This window comes from Varanus komodoensis, unplaced genomic scaffold, assembly GCF_004798865.1.
Source record: "Varanus komodoensis strain SLA01 unplaced genomic scaffold, ASM479886v1 scaffold1, whole genome shotgun sequence".
Classification (NCBI taxonomy): domain Eukaryota; kingdom Metazoa; phylum Chordata; class Lepidosauria; order Squamata; family Varanidae; genus Varanus; species Varanus komodoensis.
The window spans coordinates 42466676-42491427 of record NW_025335268.1 but is presented as its reverse complement, the minus strand read 5'-3'; the positions used below and the strand labels follow the sequence as shown (position 1 = coordinate 42491427).

The 24752-nt window shown below is 38.6% G+C and overlaps 1 protein-coding gene across 1 annotated transcript in view; it reads left to right on the top strand.

Annotated features, from left to right (window-relative positions):
• Positions 1 to 22696, top strand: part of ADGRG6 (adhesion G protein-coupled receptor G6) — a 108211-nt gene extending 85515 nt beyond the window's left edge. The window contains exons 20-24 of the mRNA XM_044423491.1: positions 1944 to 2058; positions 4301 to 4584; positions 13006 to 13107; positions 14203 to 14355; positions 19074 to 22696. Of these exons, the coding sequence (XP_044279426.1) occupies positions 1944 to 2058; positions 4301 to 4584; positions 13006 to 13107; positions 14203 to 14355; positions 19074 to 19252 (833 nt within the window). The 3' untranslated portion in view covers positions 19253 to 22696. The remainder of the gene's footprint in view (positions 1 to 1943; positions 2059 to 4300; positions 4585 to 13005; positions 13108 to 14202; positions 14356 to 19073) is intronic.
• The last annotated feature ends 2056 nt before the right edge of the window (positions 22697 to 24752 follow it).

The window sequence follows — 24752 nt, the reverse complement described above, 5'->3', positions numbered from 1 at the left end:
GCTGATCCTGGAAGCGTGCATATTCATATACATTGGGAGTGTGTCCACTCATTTTGGTTGTTGTTGTTTTTGCAGGATCAGTGTAAACACACTAACTTGACTTCAAATGCAGTTCGTGATTTTCCATTTACTTATGTAATTCTGACTTACTTTCCTAATGCATAGTATATGATAAAGGGCCAGCAGGGCTGGTTGTTTTGCTTGTTCAATATGCAATTTCAACACCATGGAAATTTAATATATCTCCATGCTGTTTTGGAATAGCTTGATCTTTCAGCCATTAAAGAGAAAGCATACTCGCAAATAGTTCAGAACAATTCTTAAGAAAGGCTGCTGTGTGAGTATGAAGTTTGTCCCTTCTGGGGAAAAGTGAAGTGAGAACCCACTCTTCCCTCAAAAGTCCTCCAAAAAGGAGGGCTGTGAAGCCAGACATAGGATGCTGCAAGTCATCAGAGACATTCCTGGAAGTTCTTTGGTACAAGTCATATTTTTTAAAAAATACCAAGGCTTATACTTATTTAAAGCACCATTTGCTTGTTTTATTTAACAGATTAAGAACAAACCTGGTAAATATGGGTGGAAATAACCTTTGATTTGATACAGTGAAGGCTGCAACCACGTATGTGCAGCTGATAAAGAGTTGGACAAGAAACTTGTTCCAATAGAACTACGTTACTTGGTCTAAAGAAGATATTGAATATGTGCATATAACAACATACCTGGAATATGTGTATAACTTTACGTTTATTTACTTAATTTCATTTGTATTTTGCTCTGTAGTTGAAACTCTCTGGATGGTTTACAACAGTTTGTAGAAGCAATATCTAAATTTCTGTTCCATTCCTGTAACACTGTGCCTGAGTTTTAAAAATGTTTCTGATAGCACTGTTCCAGGTTGCAAGGAAGACCTAATTTTCATTACAAAACCATGCATTGAAGGGCATGTATAATTGTATAACTGTATAATTCATGAAACAAGGCACTTATTCACAGTTTTCTGTGCCTGGAACTTTAGGCTTCTGAAAAAAAATTTGAAGGGTTGAATGCTACTGTTGTTGTACAAAGCAATGCAAAACCATAAACCAAAAGGATACAGCAAAAATTTGACACCAAATTCTCCTTAATTGTGATTATCAACATCACTGACATCTATTACTAAATAGTTTACAAAAATATAAATCAGTGCTGTAGAATGGAGCCATAGGCAAAATGTAATTAACAGTGGGCTGAATTGATTTCCAACATGGTCAGAATGTAATTTTATATCACATTATGTAGTGATAAAACACACCTTGAAGGCTAGATTTTCTTCTAATACCAAACTTGTGTGATCTGGTATCTGCTTAGCAGAGAAAGTGCACAGCCCACAAAAAAGTAATACTCAGCTGCCATTTGATATTAATATCCAGGATATTTTACATACAGTTGCTGTCTTTTCTTACTGTACAGCAGTTCCTTTACAATAGGTGCTTGCTTACCTTCAACAAATTACATATAGTAGCCTCTGCTTGGGGTTGGTATCACAGCCATTTAGAATAAAACATTTAAGTTATGCAGTGGCACATGGCAGTGGAATACAGTCTGAAGCATTCTTTGACTCAGTCTCGTGTATTATTAGAATGTCTCAGAAAAGGGACAACCATAAACTAAGGCTGATGTGTATTAACCTGCAGCACTGTCAGCAATGCATTACCTTTGGCCTAAATATAATGCATTACATGTAGTAGAAATTTCTGGGCATGTCCAGAAATGCAGTTGCATACTGATGAATGGTAACTATCACATACATGTGCATATAGAGTGATAACAAAATGGTACAGCAAATATGTATGCTAAAGCTACTGTTGCAAAATTGATTTGTTCTAGATAGCCTGTTGCTCTGGCCTAACATAACAGTTCTTGTGTCCTTAAGCATTGTAAGGTCATGTTCTTTTTTATTACAGGTCTACCAGCACTGGTGATAATCATTGTTCTAGCGAGCACAAATACAAATGCAAATAATATTTACAACAAAGAGTACTATGGCAAGAATACTAAGGGAAAAAGTGGAGATGATTTGTAAGTATTTTGTCTCAAGTAGTTAAAATGCAAGGACCACATAAAGCTCCATGTACTTTGCTGTTCTCATCTATGAGTCAAATATCTCTGTGCATAACCATTTTGGAAGTGATATAAGAAAGATTATAGTCCTATTCATGCATTCCTGAACTGTGTGGGGTATATATCTGAAGAGGGGAGTACTGTGGCCCCTTCTCCTTACCTTAGAGCAGGAGCACAGAAAATGTGGACCAGGAGCCTGAAATCTACTTCTGAGAAGTTGTTGCTGCTACATTCCCATAGTAGGCAGTGTCAAAGGCAAAGGAGGAATGTTGAGAAGTCCCAAATAGCATTGTGTTTTAGCTATTGTACAAAAGTCCGGAAAACTTTAGGTTTAGGAAATGGAGTGGAATACAGACAAATGGGTGGGCGACTGAAGTTGTTCTGATCAACTGTTACTGCGACTGTAATAAGACCCCAGGAAGACTAAATATGAAATGGAGTGACTCCATAAAGGAAATCATTGCCTTGAATTTCCAAGAACTGCCCAGGGCTGTCGTAGATTCTGAAGCGCTTTCATATGTAGAGTCGCCATAAGTCAGATGTGAAGCCACATTAAAAAAAAAAATGCACCACCACTATGTCCAAATATGCAATTAGTGAGTTTTCAGTCATTTTTGAAGTTGACAGAATCAGTCCCAGCAGTTGAATAAAAAAGAAGAATCAGACGCTGAGCACCAAGTTACAGGAAACCTGGTTTCAGCTAACAGAGCAGTACAACAATGGAACCAATGACCTAGGGAGGTTGTGGGCTCCCCCACACTAGAGGCACTCAAGATGCAACTGGACAGCCACCTGAGAGGGTTGGTTTAATTTGGAGTCCTCCACTGAGCAGGGGCTTGGATCCAGCTGGGCCCTTCAGGTTCTGCCATTCTATGATTCTATAACATTGTTTACACAGTTTTCTATCCCACTAAGGGTACATGTGGAAACATACATTTATCTCTTAACTGGATCTCAGGATGTGATTCATAGAAACTTAATGTGATAGATAATGTTTGCTCTGGGATTGTCTACCAGCTCAAAAGCATAAATATCCCTATATAACTAGCTTTTATCTTTTTGCAGGAACAATTGATTTGGTTTGTGTGATAGAACCTTTCATTTTCTTTGTTTTTCTTAGAGGCTTAAATATCAGTTTGTATGTATATGATTGGTTCACATTTTCAATAAGCATGTGCATCAAGGTTTTAAAGTGTGCATTGGTGTGCATGCATATACACACATATTTCTGTGTTTTACAAGTTTCTTGCAGAAAACTCAGGCATATTACCAGTGTTGTGAGCAACAACTGAAATGTGTAAATCTGCCCATAGTGAAAGTAAACGCGATTGAAATGAAAAGGATTTCCTTTCATTTATATGTGTTTAGAATCGGTTCACAGCTTGAAACTTGGATACAAATCTGCTTCTTTAGGCAGCTAGCTGAGCCTTTCCCACAGCTATAAATTAAGCTTACAAAGAATTATAGAAATCTCACCAAATATATGTGGTCACTTACTTTCCTTTAACTGTAGGTTCCTAGTGAGATAATTATGCAGCTTTTCACTATTCAAAGAATATTTTCAGATCAGTTCTGCAATGTCACTATTGATATATTCATGTATGTAACAATATAATATATAATATGGGTGTTGTAATGAAACTGGAGTTGGCTGTGTCAGCAGAAATGTCTACAGTTGGATGATAATTATGTAAACACTGGATTTTATGGACTCATTGCAAAATATCAGAATTAAACATGTTTGTTACTTTACTAACTTGATGCAACAGTCTCACTAGCCAGCCCAGTGTGACTAACCAGTCTGAGTCAAAATATTTTAGCTGCTATCAGATTTACTCAGAGCAACTCCAAGTGTTCACTGAGATAGTGGAAACCAATTTTGTACAACTATAAGTGAAGAATTCAGTAAATGATCCTCTTGTGATTTATATTAGGTCCAATTCATGCCATCATTGAGGTATATTCGCTGCTTCTGGGTGATCCAGTCCCTTGCTGTAGCAGTGATGTCTGCAAACAGACTATAACCCACATGGAATGGGTGAATAAACAGTTTGTTTCTCATTCCATCATAACCCTGGGACACACCCATGAGGAAGTAGTAACTACACCACAGTTGCAGTATGGGAATTGTGAAAGAATAAAATGGCAATCAGTTTTCTAAGACAGGAATAACTAATAATGGAATTAACTTTCTTTACAGCTGCTGGATTAAAGACAATACTGTGTTTTATGTGACCTGCGTTGGGTACTTTGGAATCATGTTTCTCATGAACATTGCCATGTTTGTTGTGGTGATGATGCAAATCTGTGGGAGAAATGGAAAAAGGAGCAATCGGACTATGCGGGAAGAGATACTGAGGAACCTTCGTAGTGTTATAAGCTTGACCTTCCTACTGGGCATGACATGGGGATTTGCCTTTTTTGCTTGGGGACCACTACATCTCCCTTTTATGTACCTCTTCTGTATTTTCAACTCATTGCAAGGTATGTGGAGTTCCCCTTTGAGAAGCAAATGAATATTTTAGAAGATAGCAAATTCCTTTGCACTGTGACTTGAAGCAACATTCCCCCAGTGGCCATGCTGGTTAGGGAAGTTATGGACCAATGCATCTGGAGGGTGCATGGTTGGGAAAGGGTCCTTCTGTGATAACCAGTGTAAACCTATGTTGCACTCAATTAGACGCAACTCCTGCAGTCTTCAATGGGGTTTACTCCAGGTAGCCAAATGGATATACCACAGGTTTTGTGAAGTAGAGCCAACTTTGTCAGAGTCATGCATTGTTACCCTTAGTTTGGAGATAGATGTAAATAGTGAGTGAAACTGCCAAGAAATGTGTAAGAGTTTCTACATCATAATCCCTGGACCACTAGCTGTATTGCTTACATCTGATGCATCTATCCTTTGGAAACAGAGGTGGTAGATTCTGCCAGATTTATGAAGCACCAGTGTCTTTTCTTGTTCCTTTTTTCTTAATTCAAATCTATTTTGGAGATACATTTTATTTTATTTGTGTGTTATTCCATATTTACAACATGCTGAAAAGATTCACCTAACATGTTTCATGTAGCAGAAAAGATTTAATTATTACTTACAGGAGCTGCATATTACAGTTCATAATTAGATATAATAAGTTTATTGTACACAAAACAAAAAAGAAAATTTGCTGTAATGCATTATTATGTTGTAGAACATCCCTTTGGTTCAGTTATCCTGGGGATGGAAGGGAATACTAAGCTGCTAAGTACTATGAAGAAAATTCAGCTGTTTACAGCCTCATATATCAAGGGCAGCGTGATACATGAATCCAGCCTCATGTTGCTTTCCTATTTTTTGGCAGCTTTAGGACAAAACAGTGACTGTAGAAATTTATTTTCCCCACAACTTTCACTTTAGCTATATGGGTAGTGTAGCAGTACAGGGTAGCATATTTTCTACCCATCTCCCATCCCTTTTTTTTTTTTCATTTTTTGAAGGAAAAAATGTTCTAAATTGTAATCAAATGTTTGAATACTAGAAATTACTGTAGGGGCAGGAAGTGCTCATATTTTTAATGTGCATGTCAGACACTTATAACAAAACCAAAAACAGTAAAGAAAATATTAACAATAGTTTACATGAGATAAAAGAGGAGCATATTAATATGTAGGAAATTTATATGTGTATGCATTACTGGTGTATAATAAGGAACTATACTATTGTCAGGCTTCAACAAAAGCAAACCATTTATTCCTATATTTATCCATGCATAGGTGGCATTTGAACACTACCAGTTCAGAGGTTGAAAGGGTCAATAGGTTCTCAATCCACTGAGTTCTCAGAAGAGCCCACTTATCTTTCCAGTGTAATATCAGTTGTTTAGTTCTCATAAGGCTGTGGAAATTCCATTTATGTCAAAAGCCAACTATAACCAAACAGGTGAGCTGGCTTTCAAGAAATCCAATTTTAACAAACTTAGAAAAGTGATAAGCAAAGTCCCATGGCAAGTGACTTTAATGGGAAAAGGAGTCCAAGATGGGTGGGAAATCTTAAAAAAAGGAAATTCTAAGGACACAATTACATAAAATTCCAACAAGGAGAAAGCATAGATGACAACAAAGGAAGCCCATGTGGCTTCACAAAAAGCTAAGAAATTATCTGAAAACAAAAAAGGATATTTATAGGAAGTAGAAGGAAGGTAGAATACAGGAAGGTAGCATGAAATTTCAAGGATGGCATCAGGAAGGCTAAAGCTAGGAATGAACTGAGGCTAGTGAAGGATGCTAAAAGCAACAAAACAGCCTTCTTCAGATATGTCCAAAGTAAAAAACAGGAAAGAAATGGGAGTTCATCTAACTCAGTGCATATGGTAAAACTATAACAAATGACAAAAGGCAGAACTGCTTGATGCCTGTTTGACTCGTCTTCTTCCAAAAGAAGATCTATGAGCTTCTTGATGAAGGGGAAGTACAAGCTGAAGGTGCAGGATGCCAGCTCAAGATTGAGACGCGAATGGTCAAGGATCATCTAGTTCAACTGAATCTCCAAGGCCCAGTGAACATCATTCTAGAATCATGAAGGAACTAGCGGAAGAACTCTCAGAACCACTGTCTCTATGATAGAGGACAAGTGCCACATGATTGGGTCTATTGTCCCTATTTTCAAGAAAGGAAAAAAGTTGAACCTGAGAACTGCAGACCAGTAAGCCTGACATCAATTCCTGGAAAATTTCTGGAGCAAATTATAAAACGGTCTGCAAACACCTTGAAAATGTTTACCAGAAGCCAACATGGATTTCTCAAGAACAAATCCTGCCAAACTAATCTGATTCCTTTTTTTGACTGGGTAACCTCCCTGATGGACTGTGTGAATGCTGTGGATATAATCTAACTTCAATTTAGCAAAACTTTTGACAAGCACCCCTTGATATCCTGATTAGCAAGCTAACAAAATGGGCTTGATGGGACAACTATTAGATGGATCTGTAACTGGCTACAGAATCAAACTCAAAGAGTGCTTACCAACGGCACCTTCTCAAGCTGGGAAGAGGTAACAAGGTGCCATAGAGTTCAGTCCTGGGCCCAGTGCTCTTCAACATTTTTATTAATAATTTGAATGAGAAAATGAAGGGGATGATTATCAGATTGTTCATATGACACAAAACTGACTGGGCTAGTTAATACTCGAAGACAGAATGATGGTTCAAGATTATCTTGATAGAACACTGGGCTGACAACAGGAGAATGAAATTCATTATGGACAAATGCCAACTTCTGCAACTAGAGGGAAAATAACTAAGTGCATCATTACGAGATGGAGAATATTTGACTCAACAGTACTGCAAGTGAGAAGGATCTTGGAATTGTTGTAGAGCACAAACTGAATATGAATCAACAATGTGATGTCACTGCAAAAAGGGCAAATGCTATTATAGGCTCCATTAATAGAAGTATTACTTCCAAAACACATAAGTATTAGTTCCTTTATACTCAGAAATGGTCAGACCTCATCTGTAGTTCTGTGTCCAGTTCTGGGCACCAAGTTTAAGAAAGAAGCAGACAAGCTTCAAGGGGTTCAGAGGAGGGCAGCATGACCATGGGTCTGCAAACAAAGTCCTATGGGGGGAGATTGAGAGAACTGGGCATGTTCTGCCCCAGGAAGATTGAGGGGTGATATGATAGCACTCTACAAATACTTGAAAGGCCGTCACAAAAAAGGAGGACAGGATGTCCTCTTGATTATCCCAGGGTGTAGAACACAGACTAATAGAGTCAAGTTACAGGAAACCAGATTCTGACTAGATATCAGGAGATATTGCCTGACTATTAAGGCAGTATGGCAATCGAACCAACTACCTAGGGAGGTTGTGGGCTTTCCTACGCCATGGGTATTGAAGATGCAACTGGACAGTCATCTGAGAGAGATGGTTCCTGGACTAACAGGGTTGGACTCAGTGGCCTCCTTGGCCTCTTTCAGCTCTACTATTTTGCAGTTCTGTGTTGACCTTCATTGACCTTCTGTCTGCAAGATGCAGATAGATAATTAAGCAGAACATGAAAACCCATAAATGTTAAAAGCTTTTCCAATATAAAATTTATCCAGGTTATGACCTTCTTGCAAAATGAGGCAGCTATTGGACATTGTCAAAACATTGGTGTGAAAGAAGCATTAGCGCACCTCCAGTAGTTGGCCAACTTAGCCAAGCCTTTGCGGAAGAGTTTTTGTAGCATCCAAAATTTATTTATGTATTTAAAATATTTGTATGCTGCCCAATTGTGAGACCACAGCACCTCTGAGCATCTCACAATTACAAGAAAAAACCACGATAAAAACCAATAACACATTAAAAATAAAATAACAAATACAAGCAAAAAATACAAAACAAAGGTCTTATGGCATTAGTCATTAATTTTTTTAAAAGAGGAAGGTCTTTGCCTGGCACTGAAAAGAAAGTAAAGAAGGTGCCAGGCAAATCTCCTTGGGGCAATCATTCCAAATATGGGGAGCAGCTGCAGAAAAGGCCCTCCTCCTGGCAGCCATTCCTCTCACCTCCTGAAGAGATGGCTCACACAGGAGGGCCCCCTACGTAGATCTCAAAGGCCGCGTAGGCACGTATGGGTGCAGGCATTCCTCAAGATAACCAGGGCCTAAGCTGTTCAGCACCAAACAGAAACTTTCAGGATAAGATGTAGCATCAGATGCACTGACATTTGCAAAAGGAATGCTTGTGTAATTGCTTGTGCAAGCTACAAGTATATTATGATTCCATTTGTAATGACTAACCTTTTTTGTTGCAAAATTTCTCCCAGAAGGCTCTAAACCTGTGTCTATGAAGTAAATATGGCACAATTGGGCAGCATACAGATGTTATAAACAAACAAACAAATACTAATAAAGGGGCACACCTTCAGGTCCTCCTTTTCTACTCTGCCTCAAAATACATTCTTTGACTAAAAGATGTCCCCTGTGCCTAAACTCAGGTGTTTTCCTAACTTGTCCTCCATTATGTCAGTGTCCCTTCCTTTGTTACTTGCCCATTTATCTATCTAAAAAGCTCCAGGGCTATTACACCTCATTTCTGCTTTTTTCCAGTGGCTTTGGAATAAGTGCGATACATCATTTCAGTGCTGTTGTCACAGGAACACTTCAGATCTCTTAGATGCAGCTGTCTGAAGCAATCAGGCAGTTTTTCCTCCCGAAAAACTGATCTGCAAAATCAATTGCATTGAAATAAGCCACAAGCCAAAAATTATTCATCAGAGCTTTCCAGGGGCTTGATTTTAATATAGTTGCTTGTGGAGTGTTTATGAGGATGTGTGATGGAATTTGGGTTGCACTCCAAAACCCAATATAATCATTAGAGGATGTGCACTGGAAATCCAATGGTAACTCCAAAACAAATTGAATGTTCGCAGTTTTTCCAAATAATCCAATAACCTTAGGAAATAATGGGCTTCCAGTTTAACAGATGATACAAGTAACAGAGAATATGATTGAGTGAATGAGTGGGCGAGAAAGCTAGAAGAACTAAAATGGAATTGCAGGCTTTCTATATTGTTGAATAACAGCATTAAAAATAAGTTAACAAGTATCAAGGGAGGGTCTATGGCTCAGTGGTAAAGTGCATGCTTTGCGTATGGAAGGTCCCAACTTCCATCGCCAGCTGTTCCAGCTGGGCTGGAAAATTCCTGCTTGAAACTTGGAGAGGTGCTGCTAGGCAAGGCAATAGTGAGCTAGATAGGCCAATGGCCTGATCTGGCAGCAGGCAGTTCCTGTTCCTATGAGGGAAAGCAGACTGCGATTTGATAAGTGTGCCAGTGTATTACAGGGACTCAGCTCATAAACAGTTGTACTACTAGGTTGTGCACATTTTAGCACTCCAGTACAATACAATATGATGCTGATGTACCTGCAAGCACGCAATGCCAAACTAAGTGCTGGACCAGTAAGTAGTAGTATCATAGTTATTTATTACATTTCTAAACCTGTATTTGAAGCTCTCTGGGTGGTTCACAACAGGATATAAAAACAATGATATACAATCAATAAGACAACATTTAAAACATTAGAAACATTAAAGTAGCATTAAAATACTTTAAATAAAATGAAAAAGACCCGGTCATGAAGAAAAGACAGACAGACGGACGGACAGACAGACAGCCCCTGGATGACCAGGGAGATCTTTTAAGAGCTTCTGCTAAGAGGGCTGCCTAACCGGGTACCCAAAAGGTGGCACATTTGGTGCTAGGCAGGCTGCAGCAGGGCAGGGGGGTTGTTCCAAAGATGGGAGACATTGCCTAGCAAATACACAGGCAAGACACTCATTGAAAGTAACTCTCCTGAAACACAATTACAATTTAGTGAGTGCAGTGTGTATATTCCGAAGTAATTTGAATAATATGAACTATTTTGATTGATTGATTGATTGATTGATTGATCGCATTTATATACCACCCCAATAGCCCAGAGGGCTCTCTGGGTGGTTTACAAACAAATGTTAAAGCCCTACCAATCCTAAAATAAACAAATTGGCTACACCACAACATATTTAGTTTTATGGATTTAGGATTCAAGTTATATAAGCAGTATGAGCTTTAACACTGTTCTCAGTGAGTGTCTGATAAATGTAGATAAATAATTTCCCATTACTGATTTATGTATCTGCCTATATTCTAGCATACAAAGGTAACAAATGAAGTGGTATTAATGTCTCCCACTATAAATTCTTGTAGTGATTTTTCCACCTGGAATAGTATAGTTATTGCTACTAAGTGTATCTATCCCTGTGTGAGCCATAGTTGAACTGAACTGTGGCATGCCATGGCAGGAAAAGCCAAAAAATTGCAGAAGTATATTATTTTATGTATATGAAAATGCTGCACCTGAAGTTTCAAAGAGCAAGTCTGCATCTGTCAAAGCAAGTTACATAGGCCTTATTCTTCCATCTTTTTCATGCTGAAGGCCTGCCCTTCCATTGGACAGATTCAGTAAACTCTTCATGTCAAATCGAGGAAGAGATGAACTGGACTGTTAGTTTGCTGCCAAGCAGCTCCCACCTCACCTGTGGGGCTTGATGTCCCATTTCTTCCAACTAGAGAGCTCAGTGGGTTTCATTACATTGGTTTAAGGGAATAATGGATGGATTTCCTTGGAAAATGTGTCTATTCAGACAACGCTTTACATAAGCAGGTGTTGATTTTATCACCTAAGGTGGCACCTAGAATCCAAATCATGCAGCAGGTACCAGACCTGTAAAGTTCCCGAAAGCAACAGTGAGATCCATCAGATCCACTATTCCTGCTTCCAGAATGTAGCAGTGCCAGAGATCCCTCCAGTGCCTCCAGCTTCTAGGAATAAAGGCTGGTCTATACAAAGACCCTACTTGGGACCTTCATAACTATACTTCGTTACTATAACTAGCTATAAGTTTATATATATTGTAGAAGCCTGCAATGGATTAGCTTATTAAAATGGGTAGCGTTCTAAAATTGTCCACTTTCTTTCACAATAATATTAACATGAAATAATAATTTTGAACATCTTAAAATCAGGAAAAGAATGCATCACCTTTATAGTTAGCAAAATTCTCCTAAACTCCATAATTTATTTTTATTATTATTATTATTATTATTATTATTATTATTATTATTATTATTATTATTATTACATTTCTATGCCGCCCCTTGCCGAATTAATATTGCTCCTAGATGTATATGGTTAGGGTCATGTCTTCTGTATAGCCCTGAAGTGCCTAATCCTGGCTAATCATGGAATTAAGCAGGGTCAGGCCTGCTTAGAATCTGGATGAGTGATTTGTTTGTTTTTCAAATTTTATATGCCACTATATAGCCTGACAGGACTCTCTAAGCAGGTAACAATATCAATATACAACTAACAGTACAAGTATAGGGGGAAGAAAGAAGGAAGACTGTTGGAGTAGAGTGAACACTTGTAACCAGGTTTTAAAATTCAGATTTCATGAATAATTGAGTGTATGATTCTCTGATTATTGCTGTAAACTACCCAGAGAGCTTTGGCTATGGGCAGTATAGAAATTGAGGAGGAGGAGGAGGAGCCAAGGCAAATTAGACTGGCAAGCCCCCTTTTGAGAAACCTCTGGATATCCATGTGTAGATCAGGTGTGATCAAGTTAAAAAGTTATTGAGACCTGTATTTCTGTTCTTAGAAATACAAGGCTTAGTAGCTCCTATTGTTTCAGTTAAACTTTGTGTAAATACTACAGCCCTTAATGTCTCAGATGTGAGAGGTGCCTCAGCAACCCACTTCTCTAAGCAGTTGCTGCTGTTCCTTTGGTTTTCCATTCCACTTGCTTTCAATGCTACTGGAATAGCATCACTGTGCAGGTAAGTGCTAGGATTGAAGGGAAAACAGTTTATGAAGATCACTGGTGACTAAGAGAAGAGAAGGGAAGAAGTCAAAGGATGGCTTAGTTGGCAATGACTCAGAAACTCATCAGGCTGGCTTAGAAATGAGTTGACCTTTCCTACAGTTTTGAAGGAAATGGTAACTTCTAACCTGTGGAGTGTGGCCATCACTAATAATCAGGGATTGTATCTCATAACAAATATATGCACAATTTCATGACTCACAAGTGTTTCAGGTAATGATAGTCAGTGTTCATGCTTGTCCAGCTTTTTAAAAATGGCATAACAAAAAGTGGATGTTTTACATATGGAACACAGAATGCTAAACCAGACAAGTCTATCCAAATACAAAAACAGTGTTCAATTCATATGTTAAGCCTTGGACGCTGCCTAATGCCATCTGCCTTAGAAATACAATAAAGCACTAAGAAAATATTTACAGAGTTTTACAATATAAAACTCAGAAATACAATTTTTGTAAAGGCTTTCTGTAGCAGAGTGTGTTAAATTCTTTTTTATTTTTTTCTTCTGCCCATGTTTCAGGTTTATTTATATTTATATTCCACTGTGCCATGAAAGAAAATGTACAGAAACAATGGAGACGACATCTTTGCTGTGGTAGATTCAGGCTGGCAGACAACTCAGGTAATACACATACACGCACACACTTATTCAAATCACATTTATATTTCACCTTTCTTTCATTGTAGAGTCCACCACACTGACATTTGATTGGCGGGGTCTCTCATCCAAATACCGGACAGATGCAGACCTCCTTAGCTCCCACAAGGTTGCTATTTTCTGTGGCCTCAGAATTGTCTGAGGGCTTGGTACCATAAGAGGGTTGTTATTTTAAGTAAGCCCCAGTCCTACTATCTGCTAGAACTTTGTGTATGGTTCCTGAAATGTATGACTCTTCAATGGAAAGCAACATCATATAGCCCTATGTTCTAAGATGCTTCAAAATTACCCATATAGTTTTGTATATGTTGTTTGTGTTTTGGTCCCATGCAGGGAAGTCAGTGTTTCCAAGGCTGGAAAAGTTTAAACTCTCTGAACCTGCCCACTGTGTCTAGAATGAGAAACATTCATGTTTTTGTACTTGGACAGATGGAGATTTTTCTCCAACTTGTTTTTGTGTGGTTGAATAGCTTCTTTTGCATGTTTGAATGCTGGCAAAGGAAAGAGTGTGGCTTATGAGTCAGAGGCATAAAGGATCTTGTTTTTGCAAAAGAACCCCATATCCTTCAGTATAGTCTTGTGTAATAGGAGCCAAAAACAAAAATTGGCTATAACACATTTTTTTAAAAAAATATGAAGTCTACACACGTTCATCATAAACAGTGAATTTCACCCTGTGTTTATGCCCAGGATAAGCTTCACTGTTCGCCTTGTAGTTTTGCACACACTTGTGATTTCAACTACCTTCGTTAAGGGCTGATTGTTGTATGTTGTATGAGTAGCAGGACAGGAAAGCACTGAATAATATGTATAAGTGGTTACAGGGGAAATTCAAGTCATGCACTGTAATATTTGTACAAGGCTAAATCATGGACATATCCCCGGACTTTTGATAGTCCACAGGAGAGATGCATAGTTTTCTTTTAAGCAATAATAAATCCACAAGGAGAAAGTGCGAGTGACTTAGTTTCTGCTTGAGTGCGGGACCCACAGCCCTCTCCACAAACCTGTTTGAAATATCTATGCTCAGAGGCAGTCTATGCTTTCATTCATTTTCAGATTGGAGTAAAACAGCAACTAATATCATTAAGAAGAGCTCAGACAATCTGGGGAAGTCCTTGTCTTCCAGTTCCATTGGTTCTAATTCAACCTATCTGACTTCCAAATCCAAATCCACATCCAATACCTACCTTAAAAGGAACAGTCACTCTGGTGAGTCATATCTGTAATGTCTGGAAGGGTCAATATATCAACCTGCAATCTTTTTATTTGCATTGGCCTGTAATAATTTATTAAGGAAGTTCACAGAAGGAAGCATTTACCACTTCCTCCTCTCTGCTGCAACCACCTGACATCCCCTGAAAAACTTCTCTGTAAAGCAGACTGCGCCTCCTAGACAATGGGCACATTGGCACCAGAAGCCAAGCCACCTTATGAAAGAGCAATGCATTGGGGCTGGTTTGCAGAGCAACCCACAGCACTGCCAGCACATGCTCTGACTTACTGTGGCTTGTTTTCCCACTCATGTTTTTCATAGACCCGTGCCCTCCAAGGCACGGAGAACCTGCCTGCCTTTTCTCCCTCTCTCCATTTGCCATCATTAACAAAAATGGAGCATCAAAAAAGTGCAGCTGTGGAGTTTTTATTTTTTATATTTTTCCACCTCTGAAAATGGCACAACTGTGTTCATAACTTTTAATGAACACATTATAACTTCACAAAAAAGTGGCTGTATGATATGTGTAGTCTTGCCTGGTCAATTTTCATTGTGCATTTTAGCTGTCCGAATGGGGAAGCAGAGTAGGTAACATACATGGAAAGCAGCAAAATGAAATTCTTTTCAATGGATCCTTTGAAGTTACTCCTTTTGCTTCTTAGTTATCTCATCTTGCATGCTATTTTGTTTCAAAGTTCATTGGAATTTTGGTAGGAAAAAACTCTCAAGTCAAAATTATTGACATAGCATTTAGTATATATCACAATCTGTGGCTTATTGGACATATTAGTATGAATCAAAACTCCTAGGTCTGGAAGAACTAAAACACATATTAATGCTTTCTTTAGCTAGGCTATAGGCAATTTTGTATTATTGGGTATGACACAGAGAACAAGCAAGTTCCTTTTTATCTGCTTAGAAACTCCTCGGGACTAATTTAATTGCAGAATGTAAGTTGAATAAATAAATATGTTCATGGTGATATTTTATATGCATCTTTTGAGATATATGGTTTATTTTATACTATTTCATTCCATCTGCAACTAGTAATGATCTGTTTAATGATTCCTCTGCAGCTGATCTATATAGTTTAGTAATTTAAGCCAATGTTTAACCATAGCAGTTGTTAAACTAGTTGCTGTTCCCTGAAACTGATTCAGACACTCATGTGTTTATGGTATAGATAATGTCTTCTAAGAACATTTCTTCATCAGTGCTGGAACATTCAAGGTAAAGTGTGCATCACTTTGGCTGAATGCATGATGTTGGTGTGAAAACACTTGCATGAGGTTGCAGCTGGCACAAGGGACTCTCTAATCATGCATACAGCTTCATGTTACCCTGCGCAACTTCTCTGTCATTGGTTGTGACTGATTCAGCACACAAAAAGGCTTTCAGCTCTTGCTGCTTGTCAAACGCATGGGAAGAGCATCCTCTCAGGTGGCAGAAGCCAGCTTCAAGTCCGCTTTCTCTTCTGTATGCATGCTTCACTGCAGCTGGTCAAGATGGTGGAGTTTGCCTACACTTTCATATCTGCACTTTCATATCACAGCAGCTTATATTTCTAAAATTTGTACCATGGTTCATACCACATGACTACATATTTCTCAGAAGCTTCTGTCTTTATTATACTCCTCAAAATGCATATTTATTAGGCTCCAAAAGGTAATGAAAAAGTCACTACTAAATTGATCCACTAGTAGCCCTAATAACTGCTTGCAATAGGAATTACTGTATTCTGTGGTGACAGATGTTTTCCCTAACTATTTAGGAAGGTTTTAGTTGTAAATTGAAATATGTATATTTCACTTGTGTTTAGTTCAACATGCATTGATTAGAGAACACTTTTAATTCCTTCACTGTACTCAGTGACTGAATATGGACAACTTTTCATGGCTTTTCATGGGTGATTTTATCTATGATAAGCCATTATTACATCATTCTCATTGCCATCATCATCATCTCGTTGATTAATTTCTATACCACCCAATAGCCAGACTTTCCTGGGAGCGCACCGGGAGTTGTTGTTTACAACCACCATCCAAATACAGTCTACAAATAACATTAACAGCATAGAAAGCTCACCATATAAAAATTCAAAACTACTCTGAAAACATACAAAAAACCTCAGTAGCTCATATGGCCTCCTACAGATACCAAATTCCATCTGCAATCTCTCCTTGGGTGTTTTCATGGGGGTGAACCTGGTGAATATGGTTTACACAACAGATAACCAAATGGACCATGGGTCAGGCAAAGGTTATTTAACCACTGCATTGCCCACACTCACTAGGTTCACACAACACGATCCCCAAGTGTGTTTTGTGTATTCAAAATGGTGGCTGCATGGGCTGTAGAAGTTAAATATCAGCAATACTTAAATATTTGCTGTGATTGCCATTTCTGAAGCTTTCCCTCTCTTTCATTAATGGAGCCCATTTCAAGAGTAGAAATAGCATAGGACTGAGCTATAAATAGCATAACTGACTTACTTTCTGTAGAGTTCAAAAAGGGCCCCTTTTTAAATGTATTTAATGATGGAACATATGAAGAAACCTATATGTTTGTTATATAATGAACATAAATACGGAAAGAAGTTGTTAACAATACCTTTCAAAAGCAGCAGGAAAAAAAATGAACCTGAGCCAAAAGCATGTTTGCTGGGAGCAAAAGGCCCTTGGAATTTATTACTGCACATGTTCACCTGCTTTAGCATGCTTGTGCTTTCTTCCATAAGACTGGGAAAAAAAATGTGCAACCTGTTTTTCCTTCACCTTCAGACTAAAAGAAATTACTGTTTTAACTCTTCATTATAGCTTGGCACTATAATACATTCTTTTGAAAAACCTTTATTTTCCTCATATTGAAGACATGTCAGCCCAGGTTTCATATAGTGCCTGGCTTTTGCTAGCAAACTCCATTGAAAATGTGTTCTTTTCAATATATTTCATTATTGTTTTCACAAAGGAAATATTTAAATATTGTGATAGTAATAATTGGAGCTATCACAGAAGTCTTATCCTAGGTCAAATAAAATTAAAATAAATCAAGGCAATTCTTATTTTTTAGATGTTCGTAAGTATAATCTGCTTAATTGAAGAAGTGATTGCTCATTACTTGAGCTCCATCTTCTGGTCATACTCAGGCTAGCAAGACTGTTTCCCAGCATCAATTCTATTGTGCCATTTTTTGTTTGAACCCTAGTAATAGTATTCTGAAGTATAAGCAGGCAGTAGGATTAAATTTGTGTATTTCTTTTAAAAAAGCAAATCTGAACCAAATTTGCATTTAAATGAGATATTTTAAATATATTTTATCTGAAAATATGTATTTTAATGCATTTTAACACATTTTTTAAAAAATCTTGATTGTCAGAACATTCAAGACTTGCAAATACCATGATATTCCAATTGATACTTTAGTCTATGAAGTACACATCAGGTTACATCCTATTAGAATTTGCAGTGATTAAATTCCTCAAGAATCCCTAATCATGACACCGTTAGAGTTTCTATTTTCTCCCTCTCAGTGGCAGCTAAAAATGTGCAGCATAATGGGAACAGACAATGTTATGAGGACAGTGTAGGAGGGGTGATGCTGCATGTTATGGTTGAAAACTCAACTTAGGATGCAAATTTCAGGGGCAGCCCCATTTCTTCTTAAGCAAGGAGTTAAATCTACAGGAGCTGCTTTTTACAACTGTTTTTTACCTAGGCATGGCCAAGGCAGTTTGCCCTTCATTTGTACTTATTAATTACATTCTTATACCACCTCAGTGGCCAAAGTCAGATGGAGGTTTGCAGTGTGAATGCATAAAGAAACTGCAAATGTGGATTTAGTTCCCTTCAGTGAGCACAGATTGATGCACCTAGATCTGGGCCTAAGAGTCCAGAGAAAACATGGTTGATATTAAATGGATGCCTATTGTTAAACATTGTTGATTTTAATGGGATATAAATGCTCATTCAGCATTTATTGCATTGATTTCATGCTGTCCCTTCTAACGTTTTAGCAACTGTGGGAGTGTGAACAGGAGCAGAAGTTAGTTTTCCATATTTAGAATGAAGGACATAGGATCTTGATACCATCATCTGGCCAAAGCATGTTAAGATGTTCTGAAGCCAGTTCAGTGTGATGCAAATAACTTTCTCTCATTCTGAAACTGGCTTTGGGATGTTGTTAGTTAACCAAACCTAATTGTGTGACATTGTGGCATTTCTATCAAATTCTTAGTGTGATTCTCCAAGTGGCTAGGATCGGTGGTCTAGGAACAAGAAGAGAGTAAAGTGGCACTAGAGTAGCATCTGTGGGTTTGTGATGCTAGAAAACTGGCATGACAAAAGATTTGGAAGGGAATGCCTAGATGTCCTTCTTTTGATACTAAAAATATGCAATGGTGAATATTTGTGCAGCATTCATGGAAATTTTAGGACCATTTGTCTGGTTTCAGTAACCCTCTAGAAAATTAACATAGGAATGAGAAAGTGAAATCAAAGTTACTGAAAGGTAAAGTTAAGTTTCAGACTACTTAGGATGAAACAAAGAATTTATGTAACAATATTAGTTATAGGAAGGCAAAGCATTGCAAGGATTGTGTAATAAAAAGAAGCTAAGTGTAACTCTTGGAATTTGCACTAAGGGACTGTCTGTCAGTGGACAAGTGGCATAAAATTTTCAGTGTTATTGACTTCCAATTTCTTTTCCTTTTCGTTAGACAATGTTTTTCTTGACAAGCCTTCACCAAAATATATCCAAGTGGACACAGAGCAAACATCAATCATCCCAGTGCACCAGGTTATTGACAAAGTGAAGGGGTACTATGGTACTCATTCAGACAACTTCTATAGAAACATTATCATGTCAGACTCCTTGAGCCACAGCACAAAATTCTGAATTTCTGGATACACTGAACAAAAGAATTCAGCAAACAGCATGAGGATTTAGAATGATGGATTTAGTGACTGACAAGAAAATAAATGCTACCAAAGCCTTGTGCCTTATGAAATTATATCTTCGTATGTATAGCAACTTTCTACTAAAAGGTGTCCTCCTTTCATCAACTGCTGGGAAAATGCATCTATTTGTTTCCTTACTTGTACACTATTGATATGCTACCATCAGGGCTGCACCCCAGTGGCATATTGGTTGTATGTTGAACCCATCTGTACCTTTGAAAAAATGAAGGTGGTCCTAAAGCCCAAAACCAAAGCTGGTGTTAGAAGAAACTAAAAGTATAATACCAAGCTTTGGATGCAGTGCTCTTAAATATGTATTTCTCTGTATGTCTTACAAGGAGTATAGATCATATATGGAGATGGATGGATCCATTCTCCTTGTGTGTTCTGTGATGGGGTGGTCTGCATCAACTAGGTGAAACAGATTTCATCTCTCCATCTCTGGAAAGTCAGGAGACCCTCTGGAAAATATTAGGCAGGAGAGCCTGAAGTTGCACGGTCTGTTTACACATTGGATAAACCCTCCAGCCCACATCATGCAAGGCAAGGAAATGCTTATCAGTGAATTAATAAATGCATGTACTTAATAGTGCAAAGCAAAGCTGTGTACAGATGAGGTGACTTTAATTTTGTTTGCAAAGTCTGGGCCTTATTTATAACTTGGTGAATGGCAAAAACCTCTTATCAGCTGGGGTGGTGGGAGTGCTTCTCTTGTTTTTGTGCTTGATAAAGAGCTTTGTGCAACATGAACTTTTGAATGGTCTTGGACCTAAAGTAAATTGTCCAATACAACATCTCACTTTTCTGTAATTCCTACTTTTAACCATTATCAATTGAGAGATTCTGTGCCAGATACCACATCCTATGCATGAACCTTCATTGAATACAGTAATGGATGAAATTTATACCTACCCTGCCATATTCAGGATCTCATTATCATCTAAGGGTTACATTCATGGAAGCACCAGGCTGGAACATGAGCAAAGACTCCTCTGCTGATTCCAGCTCTTGTCCATTATGTGCCTAGACTACATGTGTCTTGGCTATTGGAGGAAGTAGTGCAGTCCACTGCTGTGCATTCACCGACCAACACATACAACAGGGTGCACATTCACACATTTTGCAAGTGTGCTAGTCAAGAAGTCCATGTGTACTCAGTTGGCTCAGTCCACCAAAAGAATTGAGGCATTCACACACACTTTTCTATTTTATTGTTCTGTAAAACACAGGACTCATATTACCGTCCTTGGGAAGCCTGCACAAAAGCATTTACATTTCTTACCTACATTTATATATAATGTTCTGAATTACAGCCTATGGTTGCAATAGATATACTTAGATGTACAGAAGTCAGTGTGCGTAATCTTTCTAGAAAATGTATGTTGTGGTATTCATTGTTGTTTAATCTTTGCAGAAGATGTATGTTGTGGTATCCATAGTGGTTTATATAAATTTTCCACTGGACTAATGTTAAAAGGGTTAAAAGAAATTTCTACCAGTCAGAGGCAAAGCTTGATACCAGGTTTGCCACTCCTCAGTTCCCTTACTATAACCTTTCCAGTTTTACTTCCTTGTTTAGTTCTTCAGAGATTTACTGCACAATCATCTACATGTCTGACCAATAAGATTTACTCTAAGTCCTGCAGGCCCAGGACTTACTAAGTGGTCAGTCACACATTCCATCATGTTAACTGTTACTGTTCTCTGCATGTGCTTCCCTTCAATATAAATTACGAGATTTTTACAATCAATTGCAGAACTTCCTTTTGCATTACATCTGCTTAAGAATGAGGACTTTTCATGTGAGTAGCTCAGACTTGTACAGAGGTCACCTGAAATAGGAACCATTTTCTGGCAATAGTGACCCATGCCTTGATTACAATATGGTTAGACTATTGCAATGGACTCTGGGGCTCCCCTTGAAGACTATTCAGAAGGTTCAGTTGGTGCAAAATGTTGCAGCTAGGCTGCTAATCAGTGTATAGTACTATGGATACACCACCCTTATACAGAAAGATCTCCATTGATTGCCAGTTTTCCAGGTTCGATTCACGGTGTTGGTTTTAAGTTTGAAAGCTCTAATTGCTGCATTTCCTGGCTGTCTGCAGGACCATCTATCTTGTCATGTACCTGCACACTTACTAAGCCAGGCACACTCACTCTTGCAGAGGCCTATTTGCTGAGCATGCTGGAAAGAGCTTTCTCCTGTGTTGTTCCCAAGCTCCAGAACAGGCTCCCTTTAGAATTAAGTCTTGTCCACTCTGTGTTCCAGAACAGGGTTAAGGCATGTCTTTTTCACTTGGCTTTTTACATTGTTATAGTTTATGCTAGGAGTATTTTTAATGTTTTACTATGTTTTTATTGGATTTAGGTTTTTATTTTCTGAACTTTTTGTAAATTGTCTTGGTTTGTTTTGGTAAGTCAGTATAGAAATGCAATAATTTAGTCCTATTTAGAATTCAGTTGAGCTAAACTGGGGTGAGCAACTTGTGACTCTACAATGTTTGGGCCTACAATTCCCATCATCCTTCACCATCAGTTATGCTAGCTGATGGAAGATAGCTAGTTGCCTGCCTTTACCTAAGCTAAGTACTGCATCCCAAATGGATTGTGGATCTGAATGTGAACTGACTTCTCATGATATCAAATTATGCAGAGTCTGATGTAATTAAATATTTCAAGGAGAGATAAGAACATTTTGTATGTGGACCCTGTATATGAGCATCTCCTTTTTAATAGTTTTCAGAAAGCTTTAGTGTAATATTTCCTTTAGGTTAAAAATAGAGGTCAAAAAAGGGCAAACAAATGTGTCTGAAAAATTATAAATTAATACAATTTAATAAGGCTTGAGTAAGGCTTTAGAACAAGTAGAATTAGCTATTGCCTGACTATTATTGTACAGTTTGCCTATATTTTCACTAAATTAAGGCTATCTGTTGCTTTTACTACCATGTAGTAGTCTTAAACAATTTCAGTCATACAGTTTCCACTGCTGTTTCTTCTGTCACATATGTTTTCAGTGTAAATCCATGGTTTTCGTGTTGGCATAGCACCTGCCTCCCTTGTATATACTTATTTATTTTTGAGGTTGAAATTATGCCAGCATAGTGTTTAGCTGCATACTGGCTAATCTTGTGATATATTCATCCATTTCACAATAGGAAAGGAAGAAAACTCATGTCAAATATATATATGTGAATTGTATTTTCTATGTGATGTGTATTGTGTATTATATTGTTTAGCAGTATGAGGGAAATGGTGATGTAACTTCAAATCCAAGTTATAAGGAACTAGTGAAGGAAATATAGAGTCTGACCAAACCAGAAATATGAAAAAGTACTCCAGTAGTTAGTATTCTGAACAATTAAAGGTTAAAAAATTGTGAATGTTTCTCGGTTTCTTTGCAGCTGAACAGCAGAATCTTTGTTGGGATGCTGAGGAATCGCCAGCTGTTTAGAAAGCCTGCATGCCCTGCATGCCTGCATGCAGCCAGTATTGCGGAAGCAACGGTGCTAGACTGAATGCAGTCTTTCGAGTACATGGGGCAATCGTACAGCCATTACCTGGGAGGCCATGGGATTATTTGGAGGCCCTGCTCTGCTCTGGCATTCTCAGAATTGGGTCTCAGAAATCCAAGGCCATCCTTTGCCCCCCCCCCCCATTGCAGCTGGTGCAGAAAGAACGGCACTGGCTGCCTCCCAAGGTCACAACTGGGTCTGGGGCAAGGAGGCATGCTGAGGGTGGAATGAAGGGAGGCTGGGGCAGTAGATTCACACATACTCCCAGCCTTGTTCCTTCCTCCTCCCTGATGCTTTGAAAACGGCAGTCTAGATAAAATACCCAGCACAGGGGTGAGGGCATAGGATGCATAGAAGCCAAGCCTCAAAGCTTCCATTTCCTGCACTGGGGATGCAGCACACAGGTTTGCACTCTAGGTTTTGAGATGTTTTTCTAGGCAGCATAGTCCAACGTTATGCCTACTGAACACATGGTTCCCCAATTACAACCAGTCTTGTTGGACCAGTGGGGATGCAAGTAGACCTCCAGCAACAGCCACACAGTGTTCTCTTTGGTTTGCCTAAACACGTTTAATTACCCAGGCATGTAACCCCAGCCCTGCCTCTGCAGTCCCGGTGGGTCTCTTAAATGCTGCTTAGGAGCAGACCTGGGGTAGAACTGCCTAAGCTGGGATCCTGGTTGGTGCTTCAGCAGTTCAGTAAGGTGGGCATATTTTCTTGGCAATAGCTGCACGCCTGTGAGTTGGGCCCAAGCACAGTGCGGAATGATAACAGTCTAAATCCTGATACAATTGTATATGCATGAAACACAAATCTTAGCGCCACTGTGCTTGAGGTTTTTTTCCAAAGGCTCAAAGAAACCACTTTGCAAGAACCCTGAGGTATAAGACTGAGAGATCGTGAGCTGCTTAAGCATCTGCTCCTCCAGTCAATGCTGGAAGTGAGTCAGGCTTGCACCTGGCTTTCCTCTATTCTGTGCAGCTTGTGCTGTTGTATCATACGGGTTCTCTGGGCAAGAACAGAGGCTGCAAGCCAGAGCTCTGAAAATGTGCCAATAACTAAGCAAATGGAGCTCTTGCATGCCCAAGTGAAATTTCAGTGGTGACACAATTTATTCAACATGATAGTGAGCTTTTCCACTTGAATTGGAGAGCAAAATTGTTGCCTGTTAACAGGAGGCTCCATGATGCCACTGGAATTCCCACATTCGTAAAGAGCAAATCACTAATGGTCAAAGTTCACACAGAGGTAGTGAATGCCACCAGAACATCTAACATCATTGCAGGATCAGATGCTACTGATCCTGCAATACCTGGTATCACTGGTATTTTGTTTCCTTTGTTCGTTTTGTTATTTTCCTTTGTTCATTTCATAATGGGTGTGTAACTGAAACACTAGATAGAATCAGAAATTTTGTTCACTCTACTTTTGGCAGATAAATATCTTTTCTTTAGGAAGACACACACCTTCTCACTTGTAGCCAGAAGAAAAAGGTTTACTGCAGCCAAGCTAGCTGACACCAGCTCCAATCAATGGGAAATCAAATCGCTGCCACCAGCAATAATTGATGGATCCAAACCAAGACTTTTCTCATAATGGCTTTCTGTGCACAGCAGAAGAAGAAGCTGCTGTAGCCCATGGATGGACTTCACAATTTGAGAGCCTGGGGTAAAATAGTATTCTGCCTCATGGAAGCAAGATAAGGATAGGTGGTGATGAATGTCAGCTTTAAGAAGCAACTTTAATGGAGTGCCACACAAAGTGATAGATAATGCTCAGATTTTGGGACTGTTGTGTGGATTTAAGAAGGGAATATTTGGCAGAAGACAAAAAAAGAACTGGGATCTGGAAGGAACTTCTGATGTGAACAAAATGAAGCACTTTGGTAAACATTTTGCTCACCTGAAATGCACCCCCTTG